Source organism: Chenopodium album, chromosome 16 (genome assembly GCF_948465745.1).
Source record: "Chenopodium album chromosome 16, dcCheAlbu1.1, whole genome shotgun sequence".
NCBI classification, from domain to species: Eukaryota; Viridiplantae; Streptophyta; class Magnoliopsida; order Caryophyllales; family Amaranthaceae; genus Chenopodium; species Chenopodium album.
In genome coordinates this window covers 31,696,060-31,715,876 of record NC_137849.1, presented here as the reverse complement: position 1 = coordinate 31,715,876, position 19,817 = coordinate 31,696,060, and the positions used below count along the sequence as shown (strand labels likewise).

The window sequence follows — 19,817 nt, the reverse complement described above, 5'->3', positions numbered from 1 at the left end:
GAAAATAAACAAAAATATAATAAAAATTCAGAGAAAAAACACATACCTCTCACAAAAATTCTTCCTCTTTAGGTTTATATGGTCAAATTCGACCATAAAAACTCCAGATCTGGAATTTTTATGGTCGAATTTGACCATTAATACCAAACTTTGACGAGAATACAACACCACACTTCATTAGTTGACAGAAATCCTAAGAAAAAGATAAGATGAAGAAGAAACAAAGAAACAGAGATGGAGCGAAAATCCTAAGGAAAAAGAACGAAAAGGAGAAGAGGAAAGAATACGGGAGGGAGAATAGGAGGAAATTTAGTTGCTTTGTTTGGTTTCTCGGCAATGAAAGTCAGAAAATAGGAGATGAGAGTGAAAGAGGAAATGAATTAGAGAGAGGAGGAACGTGAGAAGGAAGAGAAGGAAAGAGAAGAGATAAGGAAAATGAAGGAAGAGCAGCGGCTGTGTAAAAAAATTAGGGTTAGTGTGAGTTGGAATCCCTTTTATACCCTATTTTAAAAAAAAAAACAATTACGCAGATTATGACATTTACGACCGTCTCTTTTACGGTCGCAGATTATGATATTTACGACCGTCTCTTAGACGGTCGCAGATTATGACATTTACGACCGTCTTTGACGGTCGCAGATTATGACTTTTACGACCGTCTCTTTGACGGTCGCAGATTATGACAATTACGACCGTCTTTGACGGTCGCAAACGATTTAATTTAATTTAGAATTATTTTTAATTGTTCAAACATGCTAGCGACCGTCTAAAAAGCTAAAAACGGTCGCAATACGGTCACAAATTTGCGACCGTTGTCAAAGCAGTCGTAATATTGCGACCGCATAGAAAAACGGTCGCAAATTTCATAATTTGCGACCGTTTTTCAGACGGTCGTAGAAAAACGGTCGCAATTTAGCCGAATTTTAGTAGTGTAAACTAATTCACTCTCGTGCAACTAGCCTAGCAAAGGTATGGAAGAATTTAGACCCTCAACAAACTCACTCTCGCACAATTGATTGAAAGCACAATTAACAACATAGAATCAATTAGCTAGAAAGATTCTAATCCATAAAAGCATCATCCATACACAATAATCAAGAAACAATTTCATACTAACCACAATCAATCATTAAATTAATTAACATAACCTTCATCCATTTCCCTAGAACAAAATCTAAGCTAACATAATGAACAAAAACATGGAAAACAAGGTAAAATAATAATAAAAGCAAGAATCAAATAACTAAACTAATTAATCTACTCAAATAAACAAATAAATAAGCAAAAACAATAATAAATGAAAGCAATAAAGGTGAGAGAAAGTTAGGAAAACTCATTGAATAATTGAGAAGAAAAATCCACGAATTTGCTTCTTCAAAATCCCAAAAACTCCATGAAAAATCCAAGCTTTCTCTCTCTAAACTAATCTAACCCTAAGAGAGAGAAAATAAAAGAGCTAAACTACTCTAATGTAATCTAGGGTAGAATTAAAATGTTAAGTGAAAGTTGTTAGAAAATAACCCCAAAGGGGTATTTATAATACAAGCTAAAATAATAAAGAAAATAAAAGAAAACAAATAAAGAAAATAAAATAAAACAAAAGAAAAGAAAAGGGAAATAGAAAAAGGAAATGAAAATAAAATAAAATTAAAAGAAAATAAAAAAAAACCCAAAAGATCCCCAAAATTCCCTCAGCAACCACGATTCCCCTTCTCTTTCATTTGGCTGCTCTGTTTCTTCCATCATCACCATCACCACACATCCCCTCATCTTCACCGTTCATCATCATCATCTTCATCAAGCATCATTAAAACACGGCCGTTGGATTTTCATTAAAATCATGTGCAAAGCTCGTGATGTGGTTCAAATTGAACCCCGATCTACGTGCCCGCGAAGACGTCGCGTAGAGGTCGCGCAAACCTTCTGCCTTGACTCTGTTTTGGGCTCCAATTTGTGCGCCTTCTGACAGAGCTGCGCGGCCGCGGAGGTTGGGGTTGCTGCAATTTCGAATTCGGAGCAATTGATTGCGGTTTGGTGGAGGTGTTTGTTGTTTTTGTTGTTGTTGCAGTTGCTGTTGTTGATGGTTGCTGCCGCTGCTGTTGGTGTTGTTGATGGTTGCGGGGTGGCTGCTGGTTGTTGGTTGCGGTGGTGTTGAGGGGTGAAGCAGGGGAGGTGCGAATTGGTGGTTGTGATGGCTGGTGTGGTGTATTGTTGGTGTTGCGGGGTGTTGATAATTGCTGGTGGTATTATTGCTGTTGGGTGGATGTGGTTGAGATGGATGGGGTTTGGTGGTGGCTGGTGTGGCAGTTGGTTTTGATGTGCGTGGTGGAATTGAAATGGGGGTTAGTGCTGGTAGGTGGCTGCAGGGAGGAGCTGTGTGTGTTGTTGGTGTGTGTGGTTGCTGCTGGTGATGTTGGGGTGTGGAGCAGCAGGGGACAGTGAGTGGTGTGCGTGTGCGTGGGCTTGTGGTGGAGGATAAGGTAGGGTGTGGTGATGGATAAGGGGCAGCAGGGGGTTGTTAGGGGCAGCAGCTAGTGCCTCGATGTTTGGCTCAAATCATGTGCCTCGAATATTGGACTTTGAACTCGAACACAATCCTACACAAACCAAGAAAACCGAGGAGAGGATCGGGACATAAAATAAAATAAATAAAATAAAAATAAATAAAAATGAAAATAAATAAAGGACGAAATAAAATAAAACCAAGACAGATAAAATAAAATAAATAAAATAGAAATAAACAAGAAAATAAGGGACATAAAACTAAACTAAAAAAAATAATTAAAACTACGCAAACAAATAAAATAAAATAAAATACGAAAATAGACTAAAACTAATAAAATAATGAAAATAAACTAAAACGCTCCAAAAATACTCAAAATAAATATAAAAGACGAGAGTAATAAAATAATAGAAATAAAGGACAAAAAGGGTAAAATTATTGGAAAATAAGCCGGAATACGACTCAATAAACACCCTAAAAGTGACATAAAAGTCACTTATCAAGAGACTGGTCGGACCATGCTCCAATTAAGCTTGTTCTTGAGAATAAATGCAATGACAGATTGGGTGATAAACCTTTTCGGTTCGAACAAGTTTAGCAAACTGATGAGAGGTGTGAAAGTGTCATTGAAAATGAGTGGCTTGGGGGAACAACTCTTGAATCGAAGCTGACTGCTTGCTCTATTGATCTTAAAGAATGGAGCACTTCCCAATTTTGGAGTGTGTTCCAAGAGTTTAGGAAAAAAAGAGAGAAGCTGAAAAAATTAAATAAAGGGGTTTTCTCGGCAGCACAAGTTGAGAAGCGTCTTGCCTTGGTTCGAGACAGTGCTAGTCTTGTGCACTAGGAGGAGATACTCTAGAGGCAGCGTTCTCGGGTCTTATGGCTTACAGAGAGGGACAGGAATTCAAAATTTTTACATCTCCGTGCCTCAAGTCGAAAAAGGAAGAACACCATACGAAAGCTGGTTAATGATGACGATGCTGTGCATACGGGGGATGAGAAAATTGCGCAGGTGGCGGTGTCCTATTTTCGCCAGCTTTTTACTTCCTCTAATCCACCCATGATTGAACAAGTGTTACATTCTTTCCAGGAGAGAGTTATGGGGGAGATGAATTTGGTGTTAAAAGCTGAGTACTCTACTGAGGAGATAAAAGTCGCCATGGGACAAATGCATCTGATCAAGGCCCCAGGGCCGGATGGTATGTATCCTTTGTTTTTTCAGTCGTACTTGCATATTGTTGGTCCTGCTGTTTCTAGGTGTGTGCTTGCTATTTTAAGGGGAGCCCCTATCCCGTCATCTATTAACCGCACTGATATTGCTCTTATCCCTAAAAAGAATGATGCTCAGTGTATGGTGGATTTTAGACCAATTTCTCTCTGCAATGTTGTATGTAAATTGGTCTCATAAGTTCTGGCAAATCATTTGAAAGTGTTCTTGGACAATTATTTCTGTGAACCAGAGTGTCTTTACCTCGGGTCGTTTGATTTCTAATAATATTCTGGTTGCGCTTGAATTATTCCATTATATGAAAAATTTTCCGAACAAGGGTGGTTATATGGCTATGAAGTTAGATATGTCAAAAGTGTACGACAGAATAGAATGGGATTTTTTGGAGGCGGTCTTAGATAAATTTGGTTTTGACAAAGATTGGTGTAATCGTGCGATGGAGTGTGTGCGGTTTGTTACCTTTTCTGTGCTAGTGAATGGTAGACCTACAGATGAATTCTCTCCTAGTAGAGGTATTAGACAGGGAGATCTTATCTCCCCGTATCTGTTTATTTTGTGTGCTGAGGTCTTTTCTCACCTTCTCCGGGACACTGAAGAAAAGGGGTCATTGAGGGGAATTCGAATTACCCAAGCCGCTCCGTTGGTTTCTTACTTTCTGTTTGCGGATGACTGTATCATCTTTTCGAAGGCTGCTATGGGTGATGTTGAGGTTATCCATGATGTTCTTAGGACGTATGAATTGGCGTTGGGTCAAAAAATTAATTTTGACAAGACGATTATTTCCTTTAGCAAAGGAGTAGTGGGATCTTTGAGGGCGGAGTTGGCAGACAAGCTTGGGGTTAGTATTGTAGATATTCATGATAGATATCTCGGCCTCCCTACGGTGGTTGGTAGATCAAAGAAGGTTATTACGAGGGGTGTGACGAAAAGCTATGGAAAAAACTATAAGGGTGGAAGGGGATGGTACTATCTAAGGCGGGTAGGGAGGTTATGATAAAGGCAGTGGCCTAATCTCTCCCTACCTACATGATGAGTGTGTTTAAGTTTCTGTTGTCCTTTTGTGAAGAGTTAAGATCCCTTGTGGCTCAGTTTTGGTGGGGGCAAAAACAGGGGGAGAGAAAAATCCATTGGCTAGCTTGGAAGAAATTGTGTAGGCCGAAGTATGAAGGTGGTCTGGGGTTTTGGGATTTTAAGCTTTTTAATTGGTCTTTATTGGGAAAGCAAGCTTGGAGACTCGTAATGATTCCTGGTAGTTTGTTAAACAGATTTTTAATCTCGGTATTACCCTAACTCTACTTTCATGGAGGCAAATGTTGGGGTTAATTCAAGTTACACTTGGCGGGGAATTGCGGAAGCTCGGTGGGTTATTAGAAGCGGAATGCGATGGAGATTTGGGAATGGTGAATCTATTAGAGTTTAGTCTGACCCTTGGATTCCAAAAACCCAAACTCATATGGTTATTTCGACTAGAGGTGAGGTTGATGGTGATATGAGAGTTAGTGAGCTGCTAGTGCACGGCTCTGCTACCTGGGATTCACAGAAGTTGCAGCTGTATTTTCTTCCTTTCAAATGTGAAAGGATCTCAGCAATCCTATGAGTGAGAGGCTCCCAAATGATAGCTTTTGCTGGGATCTGGAAAATAGTGGGGTGTATTCTGTTAAATCCGCTTACTGTGCTATGTTCAATGATAATTGGAAGGGTGAGGAAGTTGCTTCTTCTGCTGCTATTTATATCTGGAAACGGATTCGGCAACTTGATGTTCTTCCACGAGTTAAAATTTTTTCTTGGAGGGCATATCAAAATACCCTCCCCACAAGGCAAAATATTCACTACCGGGTTAAAGAGTATGATCCAGACTGTAGCATTTGCCAGAGGGATGTGGAGTCTCCCGTGCACGCTCTTAGGGATTGTAGGCTTGCGCGAGACACCTGGAAACAAAGCCAATTTTCTCATGTTGCGGAGTCTAGAATGGGTAGTATTATTGATTGGTGGGAGAGTTGCTAGGCCGAGTTTGATGACACTGATGTAGCTCGGATTATCACCTTATGCTGGGTTGTTTGGGGAGCTCGTAATGCTTGAATTATGGAAGGAAAGACTCCCAATCCTGCTGAGACAGTGAAGTATTCTATGAAGACGTGTGATGAGGTCTATTCAGATAGTGGTAAAAGGGCGGTTCAGGGGAGTGCTGCTGCTGTGGTTCTGCCTGCTACGTGGTTTACTCCTCTTCAAGGGGTTATGAAAGTGAATGTTGATGCGGGTGTTGTTGGGTACTTTGGGTCTGGGGTTGGTGTGGTAATTAGAGATGGGAATGGTGTGGTGGTTGCGTGCTCCTCTGTTCAATCCCATGACAAATGGGACACGGATGTAGTAGAGTGTAAGGTAGTGTTGTGCGGTTTGTAGCTTGCTAGAGACTTCAGTGTGCAGCGTATCGTGGTGGAATGTGACAGCCTTCAGGTTATCCAAGCCCTGCGTGGTAGGACGATTGGTTTAAGCTCTTTGGATTTAGTTCTCGATGATGTTTTTGCTGCTAGTAGTAATTTTGTTGATGTTAGTTGGTCTTTTGTCAAAAGAGGAGGAAATAGAGTAGCTCATGCTTTGGCTCATCTTCAACCTTGGGAGGTTGGCCAACGAGTGTGGTCTAATGGCTTTCCTTCATGTATTGTGAACATTGATTCGGCTGATTTAAGTAATTGATCTTATCCTCTGGGGTGTTTAAAAAAAAAGTTGTATTAAGCAATTGCTGAAAATACAACTTGAGATAAGTGACAAAGATTTTTATATTTACTTGGGGTAGGTTCAATGTATATATAATCAAGATTATTTTTTTACATAATTTGATAAATATTGTTCATTTAATTATCATCGAGCAAGAAACACTTTTGACTGTGCTTTGCACACGAATGTATACAATAATCTTCATAAAACTGTAATTAGTGATATAAAGATGTTTTGTTAAGTCAAAATGATTAATGATAGTTTTAATAGTAATCGTGCATAGCATGGGATCTAAACTAGTTATAAAATCTAAAAGTAAGGCCTTGTTTGGTTCACCTTATTTGTGCTTATCTGAACTTATCTGATCTGGTCTGATCTGAATGTCAAATTTTACCAAACTTTGACCTTAAATATACGATAATCTATACGGAAAAAATATATCTAGTGGGGTCTTGTTAGATTCATAATAATGTGTATTTTATTAATTTGTAATTTTCATTATTTTTTTCATTAGGAAATTAAAGATATACAGCAATAAAAAACTGCACATAAAACGATGATCTGATCTGAACTTATTTTTTCTGATCTGAACTTATTTTTTCTGATCTGATCTGAACTTATTTTTTTCTGAAATAAGTGAAAATAAGGTGAACTAAACAAGGCCTAAGTCTCCATAAATAAGGATAAGTTGATTATGACATGAATTGAAATTGATCCAATATGAGCTAAAACATCCTAAAGCTAAGGACTAATATTATTGTTTTATAGAAACAAATTATTGACAATTAGTTTAGAAAATTCTATGTATAACTAGTTGCACCTTATGTACGACATAGATCTGGGCTTGAGTTTGTTTCCTAGACTTTGTTAAAAAAAAAAAAAAAGGCCATTTGCGTAAGGCTTGTGTTCTTGCCGTCAAAAGGCAAAAGCGTTCTGCACGATCGAGTGTCAAAACTAGGGGTGGCAATTCAGGTCAGCAGGTCGAGTTCGGGTCAGATTTCGGGTTATGCTTAAAAACTATCAAAAATAGTATAAACTTCATATTATTACAAAATATGAAATTAGGGTCAAATCGGATCGAATTTGAGTTGTTCGGGTCGAGTCGGGTTCGGATCGGGTTCGAATCCGATTATCGGGTCGGGTCAGGAATTGCCAGCCCTAGCCAAAACACTCGAATTGTGACAGACTGTCAAATCGCTAATATTAGCGTAACTATTAGCCCAAAAAAATATTAAATTCTTACCCAAATACTACTATAATTAATAACTTGAAATCATCTAATATTTTTGTTGCATTATTTTCAAGGCTCCATTTATAGTAAATGTAAAAGTAGAAACTATCATTTTTCAATTAGAGATTAAAATAATAATAATAATAATAATAATAATAATAATAATAATAATAATAAATCTATCTTTAAAATTTTCACACTAATACACTATGCATAATACCAAACGTAAAGAATAAAAAGGTAAAAAAAAAAAAAAGTACTTGGAAACCACAAGTGATAACCAAATATGTATAATTAATATAATCACAACTAATAAACAAAAACCATAACTAAGCTACTACTTCCGTAACTATTAATCTGCTAGAACCATGAGTTAAAGTACAAGTTAATACTCCCTCTGCTTCTAACTTTTTATTTAAGTGTCTCACTTTGATTAGTATATTTGTCAAAGCATTACTTAGACAAATTATCTTTAGTTAGTAATAAATATAGATTATAAAATTTAACATGTGGATCAGTGGATACAATACATTGAGGCGATTCTAACAAATACTTTTATGACTATGTTTGATCTTGTTATGGGTAAAATTCTGTAAGTCAAAGTCAATGAGAATCCACCAATGTCAACGACAAAGACCAAGTTCATTCCGACATGGTGACAAGCCTCAGCGACGAAAGGATAATTTGACGGACGAAAGGTGTAGGAACTGCTCTCCTATTTTCTAGGAAGCAATATACATAGAAGACTAAGTCTCTCCATTAGCTGGATACATTCGTTAGTGGGCTGAGTTGAAGAGAAGTCCTTGAGAAGATAGCTCCGGAAATATAGGAAGTAGTTTATCACTTTGCAATGGCTAGGGATTAACCCTAATTATCATCTATATAAGAAGAAGCCACCATCAACGATAGATACATTGCAACCTAGCTACTAAAACACTCTAAGCATACATTGTAACTCAATTCCTTTGATATTTTCCATAGTAAAGTTTGGTAGATCCTCATTCTACCTGCGGTTATTACCTTCATTGGATTTTTTGCATCACCAATTCCTCGTGTCATTTCTTTATTTTCGCATTACTTTTATCCGCGGTTTTATTTAGTTGATTCGTAGCCTAGATTTTGTTATTCAATCCCACTTGACGAAAATTAGCATAAACAATTTGGCGCCCACCGTGGGGCTACAACTAGGTAAAACCCAAAATACCCTAACTCAACCTACATCATGACTCCCAATGAAATGACCCCCGAGCAATTGAAAGAGGCTTATGAGAAAGCTCAAGTTGATCACCTAGTAGCCTAGGAGTCCAACGAACGTCTAAACAAAGAGAAGGAAGCGTCGAAATCTAATGCAGCTAACCTCCGTCAGCAGTTGGAGTCCGCCTAGAGCAATTGTCGTCGGAGCCCAAGGCAGCTGGATCTTGTGCCACGGATGCAGCCGTTGGAAGTGTTGGAATCTCCACATGATACAGATACAGAGTCCAACAACGAAGAAATGGAGATGGGTCCCCCGATCATAAACAACGCGCAACAAGGGAATTTCCAGACTCTAGGAGGAGAGCAGTAGATCAACAATCGTGAGCTGAATCAGACTGAAATCTTGCTCCAGAGGTTGGTCACTTTGGAGAGGCAGAACTCCTAGGTGCTGACGATGATGAAGAAGATGTCAGGTGTTCCAATCCCCGTCCAAAGAGAAGCTCTTGATGGATTTGCAGCAACCCCATTCAGCGATGAGTTGTCCAGGGCCTGCATTCCTAGAAGATTGTCGCTCCCAACGTTCACCTCGCTTTATGATGGTACGACCTATCCAGAGCAGCATGTCGAGTACTACAAGCAGTGGATGTGGAAAGCTCCGATTCCGTTCGAGTGCTAGGAAGCGTGCATGTGCAAATCCTTCGGCGCGACGTTGACTGGTCCCGCCCTCAAGTGGCTTGGAAAGCTCGAACCAGGTAGTATCACTAGCTTTGCTATGTTAATTAACAAGTTTTATTCCCATTTTGAAAGCAGCAGGCAGTTCGACAAGCAAACGAGAGACCAGTACCGGATTGTCCAAGGACCAAAGGAAAGCATTAGGACCTATTGGACCGGATTCAACATGGAAAAGGTCTCGATCAAGAACGTGGACAACATGACTGCCATCGAAGCCTTCCTCCGAGGATTGCATACAGATTCGGATCTGTACAAGGACATGGTCAAATACCCCTGCTCAACATTTGAAGAGGTCCGGACGAGAGCCGTGGCCCATATGTGTTTTGACGAGAACATCGCCAACCGTAGCTCCAGTCATAGCGTCTTGACCGATCGTAAGGCTACAAGTAATTCGCGAGGATCAAGCCACCATCAACGATAGAAATACTGCAACCTACTTACTAAAACACTCTAAGCATACATTCTAAGCATACATAAACAGATCTTATGTATAAAGTATAAATATTAGTCAATGGGGTGTACATATATTATGCAAAAGTCCAGTTAAAGCACTTTTAAAAAAAAAAAAGAATAATTGGTGTACATGCTGTAGCTTGTACTTATTACTCATCCTGCGTTTGACTAGCTAAACCTTAAGTATTCAGATAGATATTAAGCAAAGTGTTTTATTCCTGTATAAAACCATGATATGAAGCAATAACATAAAGCATTAGTATAGTTAAAGTCCCTATCTTATTGTTATACTTCACCTCAATGATATCCGACAGAAAGCAAGGGTACCTTGTCAATGGTCAAATATAGTTATCACTAATCTTCTGACAAGAGAACCATAATCTATCTTAAACCTTCATCTACTTTCTAGCCGTTGTATTTGGGTAGCTAACTTGTCATTGTCTTCTGTAATGCTCCCTTCGTATTATAATATAACTAGTTTTGTGCCCGTGCGATGCCCGGGTTGTTCATTAAATTTGAAGACAATTTTTTTTTTTTTTTTTTTAATGTCAAATTTTAAAATATATCATTGATACAAAATTATTTAGCAATTGATGTTCGTTTGTGACGATTTGCTATCTAGTAGTAATGTAATGACTGATAATAATACTGATGAAAATGTTTGATTAAATACATTAAAAAAAAAATTAGCAAAAAAAATTTAATAAAAAAAAAATGTTCAAAGCTCGTTGGGTTAACCCAAACTCAAAACTTTGGGCAAGGATTGAACATATCTTGGGCTGTAACCTGAATGACCTGACCCAAGATGACTCATGACCTGACCCGACCCTGATTGATAGGTCTAAATAATAATAAAATTATATTACACTGTGAAATATACTATTTTAACCAATTAGTATACTACCTCCGGTTCATATTACTCGTAATAAAGGAATATTTTATGTCTCACAAATAATACCCCTTTATTGCAAGTAATAAGAACCGGAGGTAGTATTAAAAATGGATGTTTTACGTTTTGAACTACTTTCTCCGCTCCAAAAATATTATGATTTAAAAAATAAATTTATATGATAATTTTTTAGAATAATAATCTAAATTTATTTTGAATAAAATTATAATTCAATTTGTACATCTGAAATATTGGTATTTCATCGAAAATAAAACTCTAAACTAACAATTTTATCCTAAAATTCTATCTAAATTTCCTTGAAGGCAAAAGCTAACGAACGCCATGGGGGTGTTGGATAAGCTAGCTAAAAGTAGAAAGATTAAATTAAAATGAACATTAATTACACCAATCGACACATGATTTTGTCATACTTTCCCAAATTAATACCATTTTAAGCAATATTTTAAATACTTATCCAACGCCCCAGGGACGTTCGTTAGCAAGATCCTTCATTGAAAATAGAATTCTAAACTATTTTTTTTTAATCTTATGAAGTCTATCTAAATCTATCCAACGTGGCGTGACACTTGGCGAAAAATTAGAATGCCAAGTGTCACTGTCTCGCGGCCTGGCTAAAAGTTTAGCTTTATATATTAGTTATATGATGTCTAGTATTTATATTTACTAGGTTTATAAAACACTTTAAACTAGAGCTGGTTATTGGGTAGGGTAGCCTAATGATAATAGGGTTAGGGCTAAGCTTAAAGGGTTTTTAATGGTCAGGACTCTTATTAGGTAACGTCAATATAGGGCCAAAATGTTTTTCCAATTTAATTGATAAAGAAAATAAGTAATATAAAATAATTACATACAAAAATTTGTATTCATATATACTTAATAATGGTTTTGTCCAATATTTATTTTAATTGATATTTAGTAGGCCCGCCCATTATCGACCCGCATTGGCCTGATCCAATATTATATTGACCCTGTAAAATGTGACCCTCTTTGACTCGACCCGCACTGACCCTGACCTGACCTGACCCGCCCAATAACCAGGTCTACTTTAAACTAAGAACAAATATTTAAATTAAGTATATATAAAATTTATAATATTATAAAACTAGTTTAGTTCTCGCACGATGCACGGTTTTAAACAAAAGTACAAAACACATTCAAATTTAATTTGTTTATATTATGGAAAAAGAAAGTTTCTACTCTATAATTTTTTTTTTTTTTTGAGAAATACTCTATAATTTTTTTGTATTCATGGTAAGTAATTTTTACTGTAAGCATATTCATAAAATATATATATTAAAAAAAAATTCATAATGAACACTTTTGATCATTGAAATATTAATATACTTGTAAATTTTTTTTTCTTTTAAAAAAAACCTCGGTAGGGACAAAGGATAAAGCATATAAAATATTAATTAGATAAAAAAAAATTTAAAATAAAAGTAAATAAAATAAAATAAAATAAAATAAACTAACGACAACATCATTGTGTTTCAAAAAAAGTAATGACATCATAATAGCAAATTGGCAAGAAAAAAAATTTATATTAGAGTAACATGTATACAATTTGAAGAAATGATGATGTTAGTAACATTTTGTTTTAGTAGTAGTTAATAAATTGCATATTTAGACAAATCTAATACTACGTAATATTTTTATTGATCACATACGACTTATAATGATACGATGCGAACAATTGATTATTGATTGAACTAAGTTGAGCTGAACTGAACTGAAATGATTGGAGCTAAACTCACTGAACTGAATAGAGTTGAAATGAACATTTTATGAGAGAAGGAAATTAGGAGCTAAGTTGAGCTGACCTGAACTGAACTGATTGAAGCTGAACTGACCAGAACTAAAATTAAGCTGAAAGTGAACAACCCCTAAATCTTAAACATTATTTATTCTTATTAAGTTAGTTTTTGTAGAAGACTGAAAATTCCATAAACATATACTTCCTCCATTTTTTAATAGTTGCAGCAATTTGACTTTTACATTATTTGTGTATTTCGCTTTAATTAGCTTTGACGGTTTATACCTAAGTAAAAATATAGTGATGTGGGATCTTGTTAGATTCGTCTCGACTTATACAATTTAAATATTAAAATAATTTTTACATGTCGGAAATTAAAGATATTAACGATTGAAAACATGAATCGCCAAGTGCGAAAAAAGAAGTGTTGCAACAATAAAAAAAAAAAAAAATAGAAGTACAATTATATAATCTTATGGGGCACTTCAAGTATATTATATATACGTCATCCACATAAAATCTAAGCTAAATATGTGAACGTTGATTTTGAGATAATATTAGTTAGGAAAATAGAGCCAACCACCCACTATTAGTTCCGTTTAAATCAACAAAATGAATCATGAAGTGTCAAAATGGACCAAATGGACCAAATATATGACTCCATATACTAATTAAATAAGCTTGTTTATGGATTTTCTTGAATGTGTAGTTTAATACTTCTTACTAATTAAATAAGATTTCGTGGTTCAATAAGAATTTTGAGATTAATATTATTAGGTACGAAGTATTTATTTGGCTATAAAGGGCATATGCAAACTTGTCCTTGGAAGTAGTTGATTGTACTTTTATTTGGAGGTCACTTTTGAACTTTTTATATGTAATTTTTGTTATTGGAAATTTTAGACATTAGGATGGCTAAAGCTAGACATATATTAGGGGAACTCTTTCAATTTGATCATATGTCATAACTTTAGTTATTGACAATATTCATGATAAAAATATATATAAATAAAATATTTTAGGGGCATAAATGTCTCACATTGTTCTTAAATTTTTTTAAAAAAGGTAATTAAAATTAATGAGGACAGAAAAATAAATAAATTAAATATTTTTAGAAGATGTAGTTGTTCAAATAAATATAATAAGAGTTAGGGTTTGTTCCCATTTACTAAACTGAACTGAATTGATTGGAGCTGAAATGAACTGAATTGAAATGAATATATTATGAGAGAAGGAAATTAGAAGTTGAACTGAATTGAAATGAGCTGATTAGAGCTATACTGAACTAAAATTAAGCTGAACTGAACAGACCCTTAGTTAAAACTTTTTAAAAAGTAGGAATTCAGTATTGTTTCTGAAGAACATATACCACTTAAAAGAAATATACATCCACTAACAATTCTACACAAAAATATCACAGATGTACCATCAATCCATTATAATATAATAATATTATTGTTATTAGGTTTTTTTTCTCGTATCTCGAGTCTCCAAATGTTTAATGTAGTGGTGTATGTATGTGATATTATTGTTAAGCAATGTCAAAATTGCATTGTGTTTATATGAATGTCGTTTGTTTATAAGATTATATATTTTGTACAATTTATATGTGGCTGGTTACATCATACGATAAGGGTTACTTATAGGGGATTACTCGTTGGGATGTTGGGGCTGATCAAGTAGGAGACCCGCCCCATCCCTGTCTGGGACGGAGATGGGCTTGGTTTGGCGGGTGGTGGGGATAAAAATCATATCCGTCATGGTTGATGGGACGGGGTGGATTTTACATTGTACCTGCCCCATTCCCGCCCCGCCTCGCCTCACTTCGCACCCGCTTCATCCCCACTTCACACCCACGTCTATAAATTTTTAAAACAGAATTATATATTTTTATTCCATTTTATATAAAAGAAATTATGTAAAACAAAATAATAGATATAATAATATGTAATGCACTAATATTATAACTAAGAAGTATGTAATTAATATTAATAATAATTTTTTTTAGTCTATATTAATTATGTTGAATTGTGCATTAGGAGGTGAGGATTAGGCGAGTCTTAGGTGGGAGATTAAGTGGGGATGGATATCCAAGTGGGGGCTGGGGCGGGAATGATTTTGGAATTATACCCGCTGGGGCGGGATTGTAGATGAATTTTGAACCCACCACGGGGATGGGGATGGGGATGAAAATTTTAAGTCGGGATTGGGATGAGAACGCCAACATCTGCCCTGCCCCGCCCATTGACATCCCTATACTCATTTGGTCAGGGGTTACTTGTAGGGGTTACTTATTCTAGGATTACTCATTTGGTCAGGAGGGGTTCTTATTCAGGGGTTACTCATTTGATCAGGGTTAAATTATAAGGGTTACTTATTTAGGGGCTACTTATTCAAGGGTTACTTGGTCTGTCAGGGGTTACTCTCACATAGAAAATGGTTAACCGACTGAGTAACCCTTGAATAAATAGCCTCTACAAGTAACCCCTAAATAAGTCTCTTATAAGTAACCTATGAATAAGTAACTAATATGATTAACCCTTGCCACACAGAAAAGTTGTTGATTGTACAAAGTTACTGAATCAAATCAAATTGCCCAATTTGAATTATGTACTTAACCAAAATATGGAATGTATATGTATGTTCTCAAAATCAGTCACATGATACATACGAGTATATTCTGAGGCAAACAAAATATCATCCTGATGTTTATTTGTACTAATTAATCTGCTGGATTCGAACCAAATGACTCACAGTAGGATTAACACCAATATATATAAAATTTAGAAAAAAAGATATATACAACTCTAAGGGTTGCATAAAAGAAGCTAAAAATAATGAAAAGAATTGACAATAAATAAATATTTATTACACCGATTTACTCGTGAATTGTTGATAAATTTCCAACTTAACACTAAAAAAGGAAGTATATTAAATGCTTATATACAGCCCTTAGGGCTATATATAGCATTACCCATAAAATTTTCCCCACCAAAATTAGCAAACTGTTATTAGAAGGAATTCCCTTTGATTTTATAAGTGCATTATTAGTTTGACTGTTGCATAATTCATATAATAATTTTGACTAATTTTTTTTTTCATAATTATTCATATAAATATGGAATTATTATGTAAAATATTAATTATTGGTTTAGTCATAATGCATATATTTAACTGTCTTATTTTAACTAATGGACTATAATAGTAATCGAGTATCCTAGTATTGAATTCTACATAAAGCTGCAAACATTCTATTCCTAAGACAGAGAGACATTTAGATTCATGTAATTAGCATTTTATTTTTCTTTTCTAGTGGAAATTAATATAATGTCAGTCCATACATACATGTCAGCACATAAGAAATGTTGTTAAAACTTGACTTAGACAAAACTCTTTACTTTTCAACATGTAGAATATACACAAGATAAATAATATAAGAAAAATCTTTTGACAATAATGTTTATCGTAAATAGACAAAGTAGTCATAATCTGATACTCCTAATAATAACTTAAGTTAGTTTCAATTTTAAAAAGCAATTGAAAACATACCAAACATTATTGTCAGCAATTAAATTATTGCCATTGCAAGCACACATATAGTAGTCACTAACTTTGTTTTCATAGAAGACATAACCTTAACTATATTGTCAACCTTAACCATTTCTAAAGATAGCAAGAATAACGATGGTCCAACATAAATAAGATATATACTTTCCTCTATTTTTTTTAACATGACCAATTTTGATTTTTGTATGGTTCACACACTTATTTATTGTTTTAATGTGTCTTGTAATTATATTCAAGGAAAAACATAGTCATGTGTAATGTCATAAAAATTCTCTCTATAAATATATAATAGTTATCCCTCCAATCCTATTCGTTCTTTCCATTTGGAATTATGCTGGAGTAAATTAAGAAAAGTGAATTTTAGTGATCGAGAGATAATTAAGATAATAAAGATTCTAGTTTTCACATTAGAAAGTACCACTTTTCAAAACAAAGAGATGATTAAGAAAATAAGGACAATGTAATGAATATGACGAAGAGAAAATGATGATTAAAATTTAGAATCATGCATGGGAAAATTCAATTAGTGAAATATAGTTTTAAAAATTGCATGGTAAACTGGAAAAAGTAATAAAGTTTTTGGCACATACATTTACTAAGTGAGATTGATTCCAAATGAGAAAACTTTTCAAATCATTTTATAATCGGAAAACGAAAAGAACAAATAAGTTCAGAATACCTAGAAAATCAAAGATATATAGTTATTGAAATTTATAAATTGACAAATATGAAAAATGAAATAATTAAAAAAAAAAAAAAATTATGTCGTGAGAAAACAACAAAAGTGACTGCCCATCCACAACCCTAAAAACACAACCTACTCACTTTTCTTATTCTGTTAACCCATTTTCTTTCTTCTCCCTCTTTTTTATATCTTAACCTATACTTCTCTTACTTTACTACACTTAATTTATTTTTCTCTCCAAACTACTTCTTATATTCAATTCTCTATTTTAAAAGTCAAAAGAAACAATCATAAAAAACCTTAATAACATTAATATTATTCTCATCATATAACATAATAATAAACCTATATTTATCTCTTAAATTAGATTGATAACTAATTATGATGGAGGATTCTGGAAAAAATTCAAATGATAATGAGATGATGAAATCTTCTAACACCTGTCCTAGAGGTCACTGGAGACCAGCTGAAGACGAAAAGCTTCGAAAACTCGTCGAGCAATATGGCCCTCAGAATTGGAATTCCATAGCTCAAAAGCTCCAAGGAAGATCAGGTATGTTATGTGCTTGCTTGGTTTGGTCATTAGATCAACTTATAGATAATTACTAATTTTTTTTATGTTCATTAGATCAGCTTATGGATAAATTACTAATAATTATTTCGTCTATGTGTTTCTTGTAAAACCGATTTTCTTGTTTAGTGTATCATATTATGAGCATATTAATTAGGTTTTTGGATCACAAATTTTCTTTTTTTTTTTAACTTTAAATAAAATAGGTAGATTATGGTTTTCTAAGAAGACGTTGCTAATTTTCCATATATTTTACTTTTAAAAAAAAATTAGGTTTTTGGAGTTAATACGAATATAAGAGTTTTTTATTCATGTTTTTTGTAAAATATTGAAATGGACAGAACATCAATTTTTTTGATCAATAGTTTATGTAATATGTGCATGGGGCTCGTTGATGTAAAATTTAAGCATCCTAGCTAGGTTTATAATTAGAAAGTTATAATTCTAGAGAATTACTTTTTATTGTGATTAAGTGAAATAGATTTATCCGAAAGGTACTTATTCCTAAATAATCCACTAAAATAGATGATTATATATTGAAAACATGTCTTGATCATTTTTGTTTTTTTTGAAATATATATATATATATATATATATATATATATATATATATATATATATATATATATATATATATATATATATATATATATATATATATATATATATATATATGTTTTAAACTTGTTTTTCAGGGAAGAGTTGTAGGTTAAGATGGTTCAATCAATTGGACCCAAGAATCAATAGGAAGCCTTTCACAGAAGAGGAGGAAGAACGGCTTTTGACCGCCCACCGGATCCACGGGAACAAATGGGCATTAATTTCGCGACTATTCCCTGGTAGGACAGACAATGCCGTCAAGAACCATTGGCACGTTATCATGGCTAGGATGCAAAGGGAGAGGTCCAAACAACAATCAAACAAGAGATCAAGCTTAATTAGTTCTAGTATTTCGTCGTCTACCACCTCATCAACTCATGATCCTCTCTCGAAAACATGGAAATATCATGGAACCCTAAAGAATAATGATCATAGTCTCGAATTGTACAAGTTTGAACATAATTTAAACAAGGAGATGAGGAATAAAGCTAGTACAATGAAATGCTTGACTTTTCCGCGACCATGTATAAGCAAGGGGACTTATAGGGCATCATCTTCAACGATACATCCACAATGTTTGCTAGGAAATTGGCTTGGAAGCAGTAATAATAGTACTAATAGCTCATTATTTGATTACTCAAATGGTTTTGAAGATACAAGATTTTCATGTGGAATAGGGTTTGGCTCGTCTTATGGAGTCAATTATTGTTCCAACCACAACAAGGCTATTTCTTTTGGTTATGCTCCATTAGTCAGCCAAAGCAAGACGACGACGACAACAACAACAACTGCTATGAGGCAATCATCGTTACAAGAAGAAGCTCTCAAGGATGGAGGATGCGGTCGTGCAATGGCGAATAACACAAGAGAGGTTCACTTCATTGATTTTCTTGGGGTGGGAAACCCTTCTTGATCAACGAAATTCATGCTCATAAGTTTAGTTTAACATAAATTATATCCTTTAATCTATGAGTTTAAACCGGCTTATTATGTTTCCTAATATAAACTCCTCTCGATCTTCTCAATTTGTTTTTCCTTTTAAGCATCTAAAGATGCATGTAGATAGAGAGGGGTTAAGTTACAAGACTTAATTATGAGTTAGCTAAGTTATGGCTAATTAAATAACTTAGGTTATACAAATATTTTACTTGTTTGTTACACTAGGAAATTTAAAAAAGCTCAGCATTGTACATTTATAATATATGATGGGTGGTTGATGACTTGGTGATTTACTCCAATATCTATATACTTGTTGAAGTAGTTAATTTTGAGGATTGTTATTATATATATACACTCTCTTTGTTTCGCAATAATAATCACAACACTTTCATTTTACGTCATATAATAACTGCAATATTTTCTTATTTGGTAAAGATGTTCTATTTTATTATCTCTCTCCTATACATTACATCATATTTTATAATATTATTTCTATCTCCTTCTAATAACTAAATACATACGAAGTATACCCTTACAAAGTACCAACTGTACTATACTCTGTATATTTTAAATATCTCCATTTAGTCTCCATCCTATAATTTTCTAAAAGTATGTGCAATACTTAGTGTTGCGATTATTTACGGAAGGAGTGTATTACGCTTGTTTCTTGTGAAAGTGAGATCAAGATTACTAAAACCTCCCTCTACACATTTTTGTTCTTCCCACCTTGATTTTT

The 19,817-nt window shown here is 34.4% G+C and overlaps 1 protein-coding gene across 1 annotated transcript; it reads left to right on the top strand.

The window, feature by feature from the left end:
- The first annotated feature begins 17,207 nt into the window (after positions 1 to 17,207).
- LOC145585112 (uncharacterized) lies at positions 17,208 to 19,119 on the top strand. Its single transcript, XM_081641849.1, has 2 exons — positions 17,208 to 17,524; positions 18,238 to 19,119. The coding sequence occupies exons 1-2, from the start codon at positions 17,353 to 17,355 to the stop codon at positions 19,053 to 19,055; spliced, it is 990 nt and encodes a 329-aa protein (XP_081497975.1). The 5' UTR covers positions 17,208 to 17,352; the 3' UTR covers positions 19,056 to 19,119.
- Positions 19,120 to 19,817: the final 698 nt, after the last annotated feature.

Excerpts from the sequence above, each read along its gene's own strand:
- LOC145585112 (XM_081641849.1), top strand. The coding sequence starts at position 17,353 with ATGATGGAGGATTCTGGAAAAAATTCAAATGATAATGAGATGATGAAA. Across the intron at positions 17,525-18,237 it reads AAAGCTCCAAGGAAGATCAG|GGAAGAGTTGTAGGTTAAGA; the intron begins GTATGTTATGTG and ends CTTGTTTTTCAG.